We start from the raw sequence: 16,361 nt of genomic DNA, 5'->3' as shown, positions 1-16,361 counted from the left end.
TTACGGGTAATTTGGTTTTTATTGCTGTTATTGTTAGGACAGAAAAATTATAATATTTTGTTGAGGAAAATTAAACAGGTTAAGTCATTTTTTTCTCGTAGACTGGGTAGGGTCATTTTAGTGACAGTAGGGCCTTACAACAAGCAAATTTGATATTGGGTTCGAAAGTAATAAAGATTTTTTTATTTCATTGCAGTTCAATAACCCTGTATATGGATTAGATGTACCAAACTTCACAGATTTCGCTGGACCGGGAATCATTCTTACGTAAGTAATTTATGAAATTAAGTAAAATGTGCCTTCTGGGAGTATTAATACTAAATCACAATGCTTTTGTGCAGAATCATCTTTTTCTTGGCCGTGGCGTTGACTTCAGGTGCAATGTTGGCAGACAGAAATGAAGGTATCTTGGAACGATCCCTAGTCTCTGGAATTACGGGTAAGCAGTATTTCGAAATTATTTTTAAGTCTTATTGTTTGCTTGTTCAGAAATTGTGCCGCTTAAATTTCGCTTCCGCAACTTTTAATTGATCTGTCGTAACAAGTCAAACTAGGTTGTGAAGCAATGAAACAACCATGGTATTCACTACTGTATTTTTTTGTTTGCTGTCAGTACAAAATTGTGTTTTGACATTTTTTGATATCCAATGCCATGCTCACTCGAACTGACTATGGATTCTAACAATACTACTCAATTCGAAATTGGTTAAAACATTCAGAAGTTACAGAGGAATCAATAAACGATATTTCCTTACATATATTCACCATGAAAACATTATGCTCCTTTGTTTGGGCAGTCGTGTAAAATTATATAATGAAATGAAGCATTTCTGCTGCCTCCGTGGCCGAACGGTTGCCATGCCGGACTGCCACGCAGAGGTCCCAGGTTCGATTCCCGGGCCGGGAGAAATATCTGTATGGCCTACATTTGTTTTTCTCGTGAGTTTGGGTGTAATTTGTGGTTGTCTATATGTGTGTCCATGGCACCCGCGACACAGGGTTTTCTCCGTGCGGGGCTATGTCGAATGTGTGCGTTATAAAAAAACACAACGAAGAAGTGAAAATGATCAAATTGTTAGTTTGGCCCTTCTACTTAGGACACATCGATATATGTATATATATATATACATATATCTTGACTATCGATTTCGATAATATTTGCTTGCCAAACTCTAACGCATATTTCGAATTCGGGCTGGCCAATCGGAACGCAGTTGTCACCAGTTTCATTTGGCAGATTAGTTTTCTAACAAAATAAATGACATTTCGCTTCTATTTCTGGTTATATACTCGATGTAGGTACCTACTCGACTAAATCGAAAAGATAATGTCATGTATGAACCTTCACTCGCATCATCCGTCTTTTACTTTGGTTGAATATTAATTATTTGACAGTAATCGTTACGGACGGATGTAGGATAGAGAACAGGAATAGACCTCAGACTCAAGTTCATATCGTTGCTTAGAACACTTTGTAACATATTTGGCGCTGAGACGTAATACAGTGTTAGGCCGCCATTTTGTGGGTCGAGGCGTAGGAAGCTTTTATGTACGAGCAACCTGTGCCTATAAGTTGAAACAATGTTCTTTATATTTTTACTTGTCACAGTGGAGCTTTTTGACTGCAGTTCTTGGAGGTATAATTAGTTCGACTATCCATACAAAGTAATGATTTATTAACTGTTATGCCGAATTGCAAGACAGTGAAAAGTGTACTTTCCAAAAATAGCAAAATAAATTATTTTTCAAAGATAGTGACGACTTTTTGAATTATACCTTTAAAAATCTGAACAATCTTCTTTAATCTTGATTATAAATCAATTTCCGGAAACAATAGCTTCCTTTTACGAATTAACTGTACCAAATAGCCGAAAATAAATTCTAAACCGTGAACAACAGAACAAAATGAACCTTATTACCACTCGGCACTTGCCTTTTTGCAAAGGTGTTTCTTTCCTTATTGCTATTGTTTTATTATCGGCTGAGAGCAGACATGTTTATTTAGAAAACAAAGGAGACAATTGTTTAGCGGCAATTTATGGGGTCCAAAGAGCGAGAGAGAGCTTGAAATTTGTAACAGAAACGGCGCGAGTTTTCTCGTGAAACCTCTTGGTTTTTAAAATTAAAAAGATTAGAAGTTTGATATATATTTAATGTAATTTTTTTACAACCATATTTTCGTAGTTTTCGTGAAAATACTCTACAAGTTTGTTATTATTATTAATACAAAGATCTGACTGGACTCGAACCAGTGTCTTTTGCCTCACCGGGGTCAACGTTTTTACCAACTGAGCTGCAGACCGAGGAAGCAGATCTTACGAATTTATGTTTGTTGCATCGTTGTATTGGGTTTTAACGGCTATGCCGTCAGTGCCATTTGTGACAAACTTATGAAAGTTCTTCACTCAGTCAGGAACCTTTTTTTTATAATATCAAGTGACGGGACAAACAAGTCGTGGACCTGATCGTAAGCTACTTGCCTGACCATAACAGGTGCAATGCCACTCAGAGTTTTAAATTGCAAATATTTGAGGGACACCGCCACCGCGCTCGTCACCCTGAGACATAAGTTGACAAGTCCCATGTATCTGTAATTTCACCAGCACCCTTACCCTTCAAAACCGGAAACCGTAATGCTCACATTACTGTTTGACGGCATAAATGAGTAAGGTGGCAGTACTACCCTGGACGAACTCTTTCACAAGGAGCTCTATTGCTACTGATAAACCTTTACAGCTATCACGCGTTGACGAGAGATGTCACTGTATAATTGCAATACTTATTTTATTGAATACTATCATGATTAGAAGTCTGTCCTATGCCCTATAAAGATATCAGTAGCAGAGGCGCTAGACAGAGTGATTGTTACTGACAGGATAGAGGGCAAACGACCTAGATGTTAAAGTTCGGAACGATGACTGGCAGTACCTGTGAGTGTCGCATTCCACCTAGACAAACACAAAGTGCAGTGGAGAAAGTTGATTGAAGGTGTACTTGCTCCAAGTTCCAAGAGAAGGAGGATATCACTTCTGTTGAATGACTCTAAGAGCCCTATCACACTGCCGTGCTCACTGCGGGAGCTCGTGGTAGGTACGCCGCGCTGTCGCGTCGCTTTCAAATCGCTCGCAAATCGCCAGTGTGATAAGGCTCTTAATTAGCTGCGAGTGGACTCAAACAAAAAGGCCCCAAGTATGCTCGTTTTATAATATCATCTCAGTTTTGTGATGATATAATGTCAATGGCAGGATTTTGCGCGTTTAGTATTCTGCTAACAGTTTCAGTTTTGTCAGTGGCTAGCCATACAGCTGTTAAAAGTCTACTACCTCTAATATATTCATTTTGCTTAGATCGAGGGCTTTTTGAACAGATTTTTTTTTTACAAACGAAATTAAAGCCCTTGGAAAATGTACATCGTATAGGTATACGTGTTCTATTTAGTTCAGCCCCCGTAGTATGGCTACACATGTTAGTCGCGACGCGCGCGATAAAATTGGAATAAGCGTGGGCTATTGGCTGTCTCAATCAGATCTAATTTAGATAGCCAATAGCTCGCGGTTATTTCAATTTTATTGCGCGCGTCGCGACTATCATGCGTAGCCATGCTACGGGGGCAGGTTATATTTAAAAAAATCATTGGTTTATATAAAGTACCTATTGAATACAGCAGTTTTCTTGTAAAATTTTGAGATAAGTTTTTTTTTCTATCGTGAAAATTTTTAGTAATAGTGTTTTATATACACCACACCATATATTACTATACGTATATCCTCAAATTGGCTACATATTTTTTTCTAAAGTAATTGATTAACACTTTCACTTTTATGCGGTATCAACCAAAGCCATTTGAGGTTGTATAGACTCTTAATGGCTAGTCCATGGCATGTCCATGGCGTAGTGTACTAATACTATAATATAAAAATTAAGATACGCCATTGACTTACAATTATACGATACGCATAGTAATTTGCAATGGTGGTTTTAGTAAGACAATATCGATCGTTAGTGAACCAATGAATGAAGGCCTTCACTGCAATTCCACTGTCACTATTGAGACTCAACTGCCATTGCAACTAGATATTAGCAGAGCAACCAATATTATCACAACTGCAATATAATCAGTGGTTTGAAGAAAATTAGCAATTTTGGAGTCCAGCAGGCTGATTATTAATTCAAATGGGAATTGATCCGATCTGGTAGCCCATCCGAGTCTTGAAATCAGATGGGTTTCCGAACGAGAAGATGAATCTGATTCTTACTATATCTTTCTAATTTGTGAGTTAAATCAACTATTGTTCCGATTAGAAATGTCAAAAGTTTCCGATCGGCCAGTTGTGAATCGCAAAGGAAGAACCCAGTTTCCGATCGGGAGAGGCGATCAAAATCAAGCTGCGGCTCTGTTGTCTGTAGTTGCATTTTTTTTACAATATCAAGTGACGGGACGAACAAGTCGTGCGCCTGATGGTAAGCTACACGCCTGTCCATAACAGTTGCAGTGCCACTCAGAGCTTTAAATCGCAAAGATTTGAATTTGCCTGTAATTTCACCAGCATCCTTACCCTTCAAAACTGAATACAGTAATGCGGACATTACTGTTTGGCAGCAGAAACAGGTAAGGTGGCAGTACCACCCTGGACGAACTCTTTCTCAAGGAGTTCTACTGCTACTAAACATGCAAACAAACTGCACATAAACCTACTTTGAAGAATGAAAATTCTTCGCGGTTATACTGATGTTCCTGAATTCCACAACCAACGGAGCCTCCTGTACTTCCTGGAACGTGCGGAGGCCGCTTGTTTGCCTCGCACTACCGCGAGGCGTAAACAGTCCCCTGTCTGTCGAATACTGGCTCAAATCAACGGACTGCGATGAGTATGTCGAGTTATTTAACTCGATTAACTTGAGTTACTCCCACAACGAGTCAACTCGAGTTACTTTTTTAAGAAGTAAGAGTTCGGTTCGGTGCCAGGCCGACTCGGTCGATTCGGCGTCCTTCGGAGCACGCTCGAATCGCGAGCGTTGTTGGGCGAGTCGAGTTATTTAACTCGAGTTACTCTCACAACGAGTCAACTCGAGCTACACTTTGTGAACTCGCTCGCTAGCTAGCACAGCTCGGTTCCCGCCGAGTCGAGTAGTTCATTCATACAGCGCGTCGGACATTCGTTCTCACTCGGTCGGTTCGGCGACCTTCGGAGCAGAGCTCGAGTCGCGGTAGGCGCGCCGGTCGTAAGTTAGGCAGCCGCGAGGAGGACGACGTGGCGGTGTGGCCCGCTTCGTCGTGAGGAGAGGAGGGGGAGGACATAGCTCCTCCTAGGTGCTGGGGGGGTTCCGGTGCACAAAGTCGATCCCGGATCCTTCCCACTACAGCACCCGAGAAGGCCACCGTGCCCCCGCGGCTGAGAGGTATCCTAGGAGAATTTCCCCACGCAAAAAAAAAAGGCACGCCGGTCGTGTCCAACTCGGTGAATAGTCGGTTGGAGTTGCACTCGCGACTTGCGGTTGCTCTGTCATATACCGAGTCGAGTTAACTCGAGTTGCAACCCGAGTTAGCAGTCACGTCAACTAGATTAACTCGAGTTGAAAAAATACAATTCGTCCCATGTAAAAAGTATGGGGATGGATGGAAGAACACAAACGGCTAAAAAAACCGTTGAAAGCTCAAAGATCCGACAACATGCACATAGAAAAATTCGTGAGGTCCGTTGGTTCGGTCCGTGGCTTAGTTGGTATAGCGTCTGGCACGGTTTGCTAGGAGACGTCGGTTCGAATACGGCCGGATCAAAGATTTTTTCTTAGTGTTCTTTATCTTTGTATTAATAAATATAACAATTTGTTAGTTATATAGTGGAGTAATTTCACAAAAAATAATAGACCATCATGGTGATGAAACATTCTGACATTCAATAAAAATGTAATAATTGTATAATGCGAGTCCACCTCTTCATAATTATTGTCTTCTGTATTGGTCGGTCAATGCTTCTATATCATGTTTTTTTGTTTGTTTTATTATTACAGTTATTGTTCTTGCTAATTACTGTAACTGGATATGTACGTTGTAATTAGAAAGAATACTTTAAAAACAATTTTGCAGTCGATAGACGTGCAAAAACATAGTGTATTCTCTCTTACGTATATTTTCTCTGACAATTGTGTCATAAACTTTACAGTCACTTGCAGGCTATGTTTTTTGAAATCGTTCTCCAATATTTCAATCGCCTTCGCAACTTTGATAATATCCATCGAAAGCCATTTTTTTTTAAACTTGCTTGTTCCTTTATTTCTCATAAATATATACTATAATCATTCCTAACCCAAAACTTTTTACGTCTCCGTCCTGCTTGTATAAACGAAAAAATATAGGCATAATGTGACACACATACATTAGGCATATTTATGATGTTACGAGTTTTTAGATAGGGCTCTTTTATTCATAATGTAAATAAATGAAAAAGCCATGTCTGAACCTATAAAGAGCCCGACACTTTTGGTGTTAAAAAACAAATGAACGCGATTTGGATCTAAAAAAATTGTTACATTTTCTATCTCATAGTCAAGTCAACATAAATACTGTGATATCATGATCTCAACACTGCCCTTCTTATCATAACTAATGTAATCAACAGTTTTAGCGAAATTAAGTTTTTATCATTATCTGGAATCAGTCAAACGAGATCTACAACCCCCTATAAGCGGGGTTTTTACGTCGTATTTAGTTTCACTTTTATTATGATGCGAATTCAGCGTAATTGACGTTTTTTCTCGTTTAACTAGCAAAAAAAGTTACTGAAATGCAAATAAATACGTTAGTCATAACTAATTATTATAATTAATAATTAACTGCTTCCGTAGCCGAAGGGTTACCGTACTGGACTGCCACGTAGAGGTCCCGGGTTCGATTCCCGGGTCGGGAGAAAAATTTATATTGCCTACATTTATTTCTCCGTAAGTTTGTGTGTAATTTGTGGCTGTCTACCTACGTGTGTGTCCATGGAACCTGCGATACAGGGTTTCCCTAGTACGGGGCTATGAGTGTGTGCGTTAAAAATAAAATATACAAAAACTAAGGCTTGCCATAACAAGGAGTGCACAACAGTAAGGTGACTATAGAATTGAACACACAGGCACACACGCACGCAAGCTCGCGCGCCCGAAGGACGCCTGCCCGTCTATCCACTCGCCCAAAACAAAAGCGCGCCCGCCCACACATTCACGCTAGCGCACGCACACGGAAGCACGCACACACACTCAATTGTTTACATAACTGACAATATTTTTGACCTAGAACTACATTTAAAAAAATGTTCTCTAAAAATTCTAGCAACATCGGCTAAATCTTTCCAAAGTTACAATATATAGGGTCGTATATGCACACGTAAAAAGCATTATGTGCAAAGTTATGTGTTTTACAGGCCATTGGTAGTCTACTGACGGGCATATGGTTACTCGTTAGAAAGTCATTTAAAGTACGTCAACTTGACGATTTCCAATGTCGTTTACTCGGCATTTCAGCCGAAGAAAATGTGATATTGAACGTAACCCCTTTTCCTGCTCCAGCAAAACTTATAAAAGCTGTTCCGGACCCTTCATTGCAGCTTTCGAACTTCGAATAAAGCTTTTGAGTTTTATTATTCAATGTAAAGTTTATTTGGTAAGGCTTTGAAACTGTGGGAAAGGTTTGAAGAAAGATTTCTTTAGGCACATAATTTCAATTTTTTTAAAACTTTTCTCTCCATTTAGAGGAGAGCTTCTTTTTTACAATTATAAACTACACATTACCGTTTGTCCAATATGATAGTTAAATTAGAATAATGTATTTTTATGTACAATTAACTACTATACAAATTTATAATGCGAATGGGGTTGGAGGCGTGGAGAGAGGTAGATGTACCTTGGCGTACATATCTCCATCAGATTGGGAAAGTCCTTAGCCCCCTATGAAACCCCTTAGCATACAGAGAAACGTTGGCTCTCTGTGTGTTCTACCGTCTTTATAATGGGGAATGCTCTGAGGAACTTTTCAAACTGGTGCCATCGTCTGGTTTCTACCATCGCATCTCCTGAGTAGAGTCCATCCCCGCATCTTAGATGCCTGGCATTGTAAGACCACGCGATCTCGTTCGTTGCTGCCTCGAACCTGCAAGATGTGGAATGATCTTCCTGTTGAAGTATTTCCTTTGCACTATGAGATAGGGTTGTTCAAAAAGCGTGTTTACAGGGCTCGCAAAGGCCGGCAACGCATAAGCAGCTCATTTGATGTTGCAAATGTCCATGGTCGACGATGACCACCTCCCATCAAGTGGCTCGTCTACTCGTTTGCCTCCATTTTTACATGAAAGTCCTTAAAAAAAGTTCGGGTTAAAAGTACCTAGAATAAATGAGGAAGAGACAGGTGAGAGTGGAGGAGGCGAAAGAGGTTTGTCAAGAAGTGGAGTTCCGTAGTCTCTGCCTACCCCGGTGGGAAATAGGGTCATCATCAACCCATTTACACGGCCCACTAGCCCATAGTCCGCCACACTGGCCATTGGGGTTGGGGACTTCATACGTTTCCCAAGGGTTTGTAAACCTCTTCGACGTGCAGATTTTATCACGATTTTTCTTCACCGAAAAGCTCATGGTAAATTTCAATTTTAATTTCGCACATCAGTTCCGAGAAATTCAGAGGTGCAAGCCCGGATTCGAACCCACGGCCTCTGCTTGAGAGACAGTAGGTTAAACCATTAAGCTACCACGGCTTTTACATGTATGTACATATGTAACTAATCTCTATACGGCGTAATACTTATATAGTTGCGGAAAAAAAACGAAAACTATTTTTACTCCAAATCAGACACCGCATGCATTTTTCTTATGTTTAATGTTCTTGTTCCCAGGTATAGAAATCCTGTTCTCCCATGTGACAGTGCAAATGTTGATTATGTTGGTGCAATCCGGAGCGGTCTTGCTCATCGGATTTGTTGGCTTCGGGTTGACAATCCGAGGACCTGTTGGTTGGGTCATCATCCTGACGCTTATCACTGGACTATGTGGAATGACCTTTGGTGAGTACCAAATGCTATAAGACTTATAAAATAACCCGATATGGATTTTTTCCGACATTTTTTACAAAAAGTTTCCGTCATTTTTTATTATTAATAAAACTAAATAGTTGTACTAAAAAAATATTCAATTTATGTACAAACTGTAACTACAGAAATCCGCCATTTTTATTTCTTTCGTTTTACAAAGATACAATTAAAAGTATCACAATTTTCGCGGCGATGATAAACGACAAAGATAGCTAGCTATATAAGCAATTTCATATCGTTATCTTTGCTCTTCAAGATGTATAACAATAGTTCATTCTTAAATGAACAAAAGAATGACAATAGTATGGTACTTTACCGATTTAGTATACGCAATGAAATAAAATAATTTTAATAATGGCAACATAGTTTTATTGCCCGAAATAAATAAGTCAAGGGGAGGTTTATCACGAGTCGCATGCGATATACAGTTGGTACGACTAAAATAATTATGTGACAATCCTACGCTCCAAGGGATATGTAGGCATTGGCACGTCGAATAGGTGGGAGTTGTAGTACTTGTCTTATTATGCTATGTTAAAACTAGCGACACACACCTGCTCATACAAATCCGCGAAATCACAGACCGTGGGGAACCGCCTTAATACGGGATACGGGTGGAACAAGTCTATACCCGATCACATGCATTGGGTTCTTATTTCAAATTACTAAAGCCCTATGTAATAGGCCACGTAGCATCGATTCACGTGCAAGGCGTGTTTCGCATGAGACAAGTTCAATTAGCAAGCACAGACGAATGTTATTCTACAGTGTATTATTAAAATATTGCAACGATCCACAAGCAAATGTACCATATGGCAGGAGTTTGAAGGGGATAAATTCTTGCTAATGAGTGCGTGGCAACTTTTTAATTACGACCGTGTTCCAATAGTGTAATTCAAAACCCTACTACCTACTACATTAGCTTATTGGCTTATTTTGCATGGGCGCGGTATTTTGGTTTTCCTAGTACACTGTTAATGGACCGACACGTTGAAATTCGATATTTGTAAATAAGTACGTAGTATTTCCTAGTTTAATTATCATTCCATAATTCTACCTAAACTGACATGTCGTTTATTGTGTTGTGATGAGACATAATTACGAGTGCAATGAACTACTTCATTAATATGAACCTGGATGATTGTAGAAAAACTTTCATAGATTCTTCGCAGATGGCGCTACGGGAAAAAAGTCGTTAAAAATAAGAAACAAAGACTAACTCATAAAATTCATAAGGTCTATTGGTTCGTTCCGTAGATTAGATGAAAGAGCGTCAGCCACGTTATGCGGAAAGCGCTGGTCCAGCCAAATCGAATAAATTTTTCTTAGTGTGCGATCGACTTTATCAATAAAATTATAACAAACTAGTAGAGTGATTTCACAAAAAATAATTGGTTATCATGTTAGTAAAACATAGTGATATTCAATGAACTAAATATTACTCATTACTATGTTTCATTTTATATTTAATTCTTAATTTATTTCTAGTCCTTTAGCAAAATTTAAATAAGATATTTAAATTAATAACTAATGTAACTATAGTTCAGAATAGGGTAGTTTACATCAATATTAGAAATAACCTAATAAATTTAAAAATATTAAAAATCTGGTTGATAACTTTTACTACACACATCAAAAGTGTCTAGGGATCAAGTGAATATTTTTGAAATAAAAATTATTTAAGCAATATTTACCAAATCCAGTCTTCCAGGACGACTTCTTACTTTAATGCTTATGTTTTATTTAATCGCTTACCCCTATATTTAATTAAAATAAACTAAAATTGATGTTCTTGCAAACTGTGGGAAAAAACTCAAATTAACGGCGTCAATTAAATGACAAAAAAATGGCGAAAATGATGATTTTGCTCATTTTTATTGTAAAGATAAGAAAATTAATAATCTGTATTTCCACCATTAACACGAATCACACAATTACAGCGATTTGGCATGCTTAAGATGAGTTCATCAAAATCACTTTGAGGAATGGCCGCCCATGTGTTTTGTAACAAGTCAAAATATTGTTGTAGAGTATGTACGGTATGCATACTCGGCACAGCTCTTCTTTGAAGCTTATCTCATGCGTGCTCAATTGGATTGAGGTCTGGCGATTGAGCAGGCCACGGCAGAACGTTGATACGAGCTTCGGCAAGAATGCGTGTTACGACTCTAGCCGTGTGTGGACGTGCGTTGTCATGCATTAGTTGAAATGAATCACCCAACTGGCCTCGCAAAGGGATGATAACATCTGAAACAATCCTCTCTGCGTAAACTTGAGCATTGAGGTTACCCCTGATCCAAATGAGATCGGTTCTTCCGCCGATCCAAATACCGGCCCATATCATTATTGTTCCCCGACCATATGGATGAACTTCCTGACAATATCTCAAACGTTCATGACGTCCAGATGTTCTCCAAACTCGAGTACGTCTTGTATCCGGTCTCATACCAAAGCGGGATTCATCCGAAAAGCACACATAGCGCCAGTCTTCTTCCTCCCAGTTTCTGTGTTCGCGAGTCCATCGTAAACGGGTCCTGCGATTGCAGGGTGCAATAGGTGGAACTCTGAGCGGCCTTCGGGATCGCAGACCCACTTCACGTAAACGATTTCGGATTGTTTGATCGCTTATTAGCAAGCCTGAGGAGCTGTGGAGCTTCGTAACCAACATCATGGCGGTCATGGTACGATTCCGTCGAGCAGTATTTTGGATATACCGGTCCTGTCTGCGAGTCGTGATGCGAGATCGTCCTCCATGTCGCTCGGCCACGCTGCCCGTCATGCGATAGCGCGTCCAGAGGCGACTTATGACGCTCTGTGTAGTGTTAAGAGTGAAAGCCACAGCACGTTGCCTGGAACCAGCTTCCAACATTCCGACGGCTCGCATCATCACTTCTCGGGTTAAATGATGTCGTCTCTCCATAATAATGTAAATTGTTTCGGTTCCGATGCAGATATTGTAATGATTTTGTCAAAACGCTATAACTCATTTTTATACAAAACCACATTGACAATCGATTTTCTTCTTATTATCGAATTTTAAACAATATTCCTTATTTAAATGTTAAAACTCACTAAAAAGTATCAATAGCGATACAAAAAAGTTAATATAATTAACCCTAATTGCAGCAATACTCTTAAACGTACTTGATCCCTAGACACTTTTGATGTGTGTATATCAGTGAGCCGTGACCATGTAAAGAGCTCAAACCGTTGGTTAGTTTGAAAAAGTAAACACACGTGATTTAGATTCGAAAAAAAGAAACAAACAATTAATTAATTACGAACTTATTAAGATACACAATCAACCCTAATATTATCAAACACACAAATGGAAGTAAAAGAGCCTAAAAAGTTATCATACAGGTAAATGGGAGTTCTCTACGAGTACCAGACTGGAGCTATTTTAGAAAATACACTTACCCAAGCTGTTCCCACCGGGAATCGAACCCGGAATGCTAGATGAGGAGGATCTAGCGTCCATATTGCTGACCGCGTGACTCACCGAACTCGTCATTATGTACATGTAGTACATAAGCAAGAGCACGTTAAACTCTATGCCCCTTACAATAAGAACAATAAGAAGTCCAAAGTGTTAAATTTGATGCGCTTTGTGGCCAAACGATAATTATTAATATTTAAAATTCTTGCCTATATTAATTTGCGTTATTCCTTCGTTTCCACTAGTACCACTATTAGGCCTAGAGGGATTTTGTTCCCACTTTTTCCAACAACATGAAACTATTGTTTTTCTCAAGAGACAGAATTTTATTCTATTATCCATAACGCTATCGTAGTCAATGCGAGTTGAAGATTTTTCATGTCTTCCTAGACATTAATCATCTCTGTCGAGCAGGTTTTCTTGTGATATTTTTTGTCCTGATCTATTTGATGTCCTTACATAGTTCAGTCTACAGTAGGTATTCATTCTTAACAGTGGCTACCTACTCAATCTCTTTCCTAACAGCCAATTAGCAGGCTTAATGCCTAAAGTTATCAAGCCCTAAAACATACCGGTCATTTAGAAGTCATATTTCATTCAAACACCATTAAACATTGGCGATTATTTCTAGATTTAATACAACACAGATTACTTCGCTTTGCTAAAGGAGAAGCTGTCAATTCGTTGTTTACACCGAGTCAACTGCAGCCTCTTCGGCATGCGCTGTTTACATCGACAGTACACATACAGAATAGACTGCCGCCTTCGCCGAAATCACCAAGTTGAAATCGCGTCATTATTAGTTTACGCACAGAGACGCAACAAATCGTCCCAAACGTTCATCAAATTGATTGAGTTCTTAGAGTACTTACGTATTCTCCAGTCCCCAGCACGCGTATAAGCAAAGCCGTTACGTTGCGTCGTCGCAACGCTATGATTTCAACGCACCGAGTGCCACAAGCATTACCTCTCCCCGCTTCATCTCCTGGCCCCTTGTCTGAGCGCACACGTTCCGTCGCCGCGCACCGATTCAACGCATCTTGTGGCACGTAGTTCTAATTTATATGCAGTACAACGCAGCGTCACTGCACAGGCGTCGTAACGACGACGCATCACGTTTTAGAACGCGGCCGCTCCGGTACGCTTGCCAAAGATGACCGAGTTGCCTGACATTGATTATTACAGCTAGTGGACTCGATCGACTTGGTCAAACAATTCAGAAACGACATTGGGGTTGCCGCTTTCGGCAGGCAAGCGAAAGCTACCTGTGGACTTAATGTAAATAGGCCATTAAGTTCTTCGATATTCTCATCTGACGAATGTAGAGTCTATAAAATAATTGTGTTTGTGTATTGTGAGGTTACTGCGACACGCGGGTTTTTTGTCCCACCGTCTATTCTCTCCGTATTAATTATTCCAAAGCTTTGAGAAGTCTTTCTTTATTTAAAATATCGTAATAATTACATTGCAAAAACAAATCGATTGTAAATAAAATATCAATGAAAAAGTTTAGGATAAATACACATCGAAGTCCCTGAATCAGCTGAGAACACGTTGGCCTATGTTTTGTTTATGCTATCCATTGAAAGGACGAGCGAGTTGTGACCCTGGTGATAATCGATACGCCTTTTCATAACAGTTGCACTATAACTTTAATAGCACAGAGGGGCACTGCCACTGCGCCCGTCGCTTTGAGACATAAGTTGGCAAGTCTCAAGGGTTGCACTGTGGACGCTGGACGAGGACGTGCCGGGCTCAATTGACCCTGATCTGTGTGTTCTGTGATAGAGGGAATTACCTAGTTTTGAGATCAGGCAATTGGTGTGTTTGTCTGGCACATTTTTACATTTGTTAACATTTAATAATATTATAAATATATTTATAGTACAACGGTGCTGCAATATATTTTGTACCTCTATTTAGAACTCGATAGAAGTGTGTCAGGACTATATTTGGGTGAATTAGGGAGAGAGGTTGCGTATGTACCTTACTAAAGTAAGGTTCGCAATTCCCTAAAGGGAACTAAAGATCTTAACCCTAGCACCGCTCTACATTTATGAGGCGCACCTGTATTTTTTGTTAAACTAAACTTAGGTAACTTTCATATAGTGAAACTTGATATCTTAGAAATACGAGTAATATTTTTTTTATAATATCAAATGACGGAATTAATAAATCCTGCACCTAATGGTAAGCTCTGAGCTTTAAATCACAAAGATCTGAGTTGCTATGGTACTTATAATATGGAAAATTTTCTAGTTTGTGGTCTGACAATATTATTATAGACAACATCACATAAGTTGCTTTGATCCCAAAGTAAGTAACTAGAGCACTTGTGTCATGGCAATCGGAAACAACTGCGTTACCACAAACACCCAGAGCCGAGGCAATATAGAAAACTTTTTCTAAATTGACCCGGCCGGGAATCGAACTCGGGACTTCAGAGATGATCTTGGAATCCGGTGTGCTAGTCACTCGACTACGGAGGTATTGCGTAGGGCACAGTACTATTTATTACAGTTATACTTATTTTGTTAGTGCTGTCTTGCAAGCGACATGTGTTTCCACAAATCAATAACTTTTTTTTTGCAGGTTTCGTGGTATCCTGCATTTGCGACACGGAAAGAACAGCAACGTATTTAGCTTTGGGATCGTTTTTGCCTATGATCATGTTGTGCGGAATTATTTGGCCAATTGAAGGTTTGTATTTACAACTTATAAAAATTTATGAAAGTCTGGACGTATTTTATTCTCATTGTCCATTTTTTCATGTCATCCAATGACTAATTCTCCAAGTTACCCTTTTCAGGACAACTTGGAGAATAAGATAATTCGCTTAGTCTAAAGTCTTTATTTATTTTTTAAATCTTTTTGCACAATACATTAATGTACAAATGGCAGACTTAATGCCATAAGGCATTCTCTACCAGTCAACCGTTGGGCTAAACAGAAAAGAAAATAAGAGGTTGGTGCTACATTTAAAACAGAAAAAGAAATATCATAAGCCAAAATTTTATGGTTAATTTATACAGTGTAAAATAAACATAATACAGCATAAACATACTTAATATGATTATATAATAAACAATGCATATAATCTTTGCATTAATTGTTGTTCACTAATTTGCTTATAACAATGTTTTTTATGTTTTTGGGGTTCTTCCTAAAGGTTTAAACGGCTCCTCCTCACTTTTGTGAAAATCAAATAAAATAATTTTAAATTGTATAACGCTCATTTCATACAATTTGCTCTTTGACTAAATACATTTCCTATCACTTTATTTCAAATAATTCTTGTTTTTAATAATGTTCCCATTTTATAAGAACATTTTATATAAAACACTTTTTATATAACAATCATTGTTTATGCTGTCAATTCAGATAATTCTTACGGGGTATTTACCTTGTATCTATAATATGCGCCCCATCTTTAGTAGGTTAGGTTAGGTTAACCGAATTTGTTTGCATTTCCAAACAGTTTTAAGTCAATTTTGTCAGTTTATTATATATTTAGTTATGTAAACTGAGGTTTATAACTTATAGCTGCTTTTTAAAATTAGGGAATGAAGTTTATATTAAGTATTTAGTGAATTGTTATATAAAAAAGTTTATATTAAATCAAATTAGATATATTAAATGGGCGTTAGGTTAAAAATATTTATATACTACAATACACACCCGTTTTTACCCTAGCCTGCCATTGTGGCCCAAGACATATATTTCCAAGTTTTTTTGTGAACCTTTTTCGAAATATAGGTTTCATTATTATGTTTTCCTTCACTGCAAACGAAATATTTTGCTACTTAATATGCACTCACGTCAAGCCTGACACTTGTTACTTCTGACCGTTCTTATCGTAA

At 38.7% G+C, this 16,361-nt stretch overlaps 1 protein-coding gene across 1 annotated transcript in view; it reads left to right on the top strand.

The window, feature by feature from the left end:
• LOC113232653 (ABC transporter G family member 20) overlaps positions 1-16,361 on the top strand; it is a 178,719-nt gene that overhangs the window by 161,121 nt on the left and 1,237 nt on the right. The window contains exons 15-18 of the mRNA XM_026467431.1: positions 169-267; positions 342-439; positions 8,868-9,035; positions 15,094-15,201. Of these exons, the coding sequence (XP_026323216.1) occupies positions 169-267; positions 342-439; positions 8,868-9,035; positions 15,094-15,201 (473 nt within the window). The remainder of the gene's footprint in view (positions 1-168; positions 268-341; positions 440-8,867; positions 9,036-15,093; positions 15,202-16,361) is intronic.

The sequence above is a fragment of the Hyposmocoma kahamanoa genome, unplaced genomic scaffold (genome assembly GCF_003589595.1).
Source record: "Hyposmocoma kahamanoa isolate Upper Pololo Valley unplaced genomic scaffold, ASM358959v1 76, whole genome shotgun sequence".
Taxonomy (NCBI): domain Eukaryota; kingdom Metazoa; phylum Arthropoda; class Insecta; order Lepidoptera; family Cosmopterigidae; genus Hyposmocoma; species Hyposmocoma kahamanoa.
Note: the sequence above shows the minus strand (reverse complement) of the source record. Positions and strands in the feature narration are given on the sequence as shown.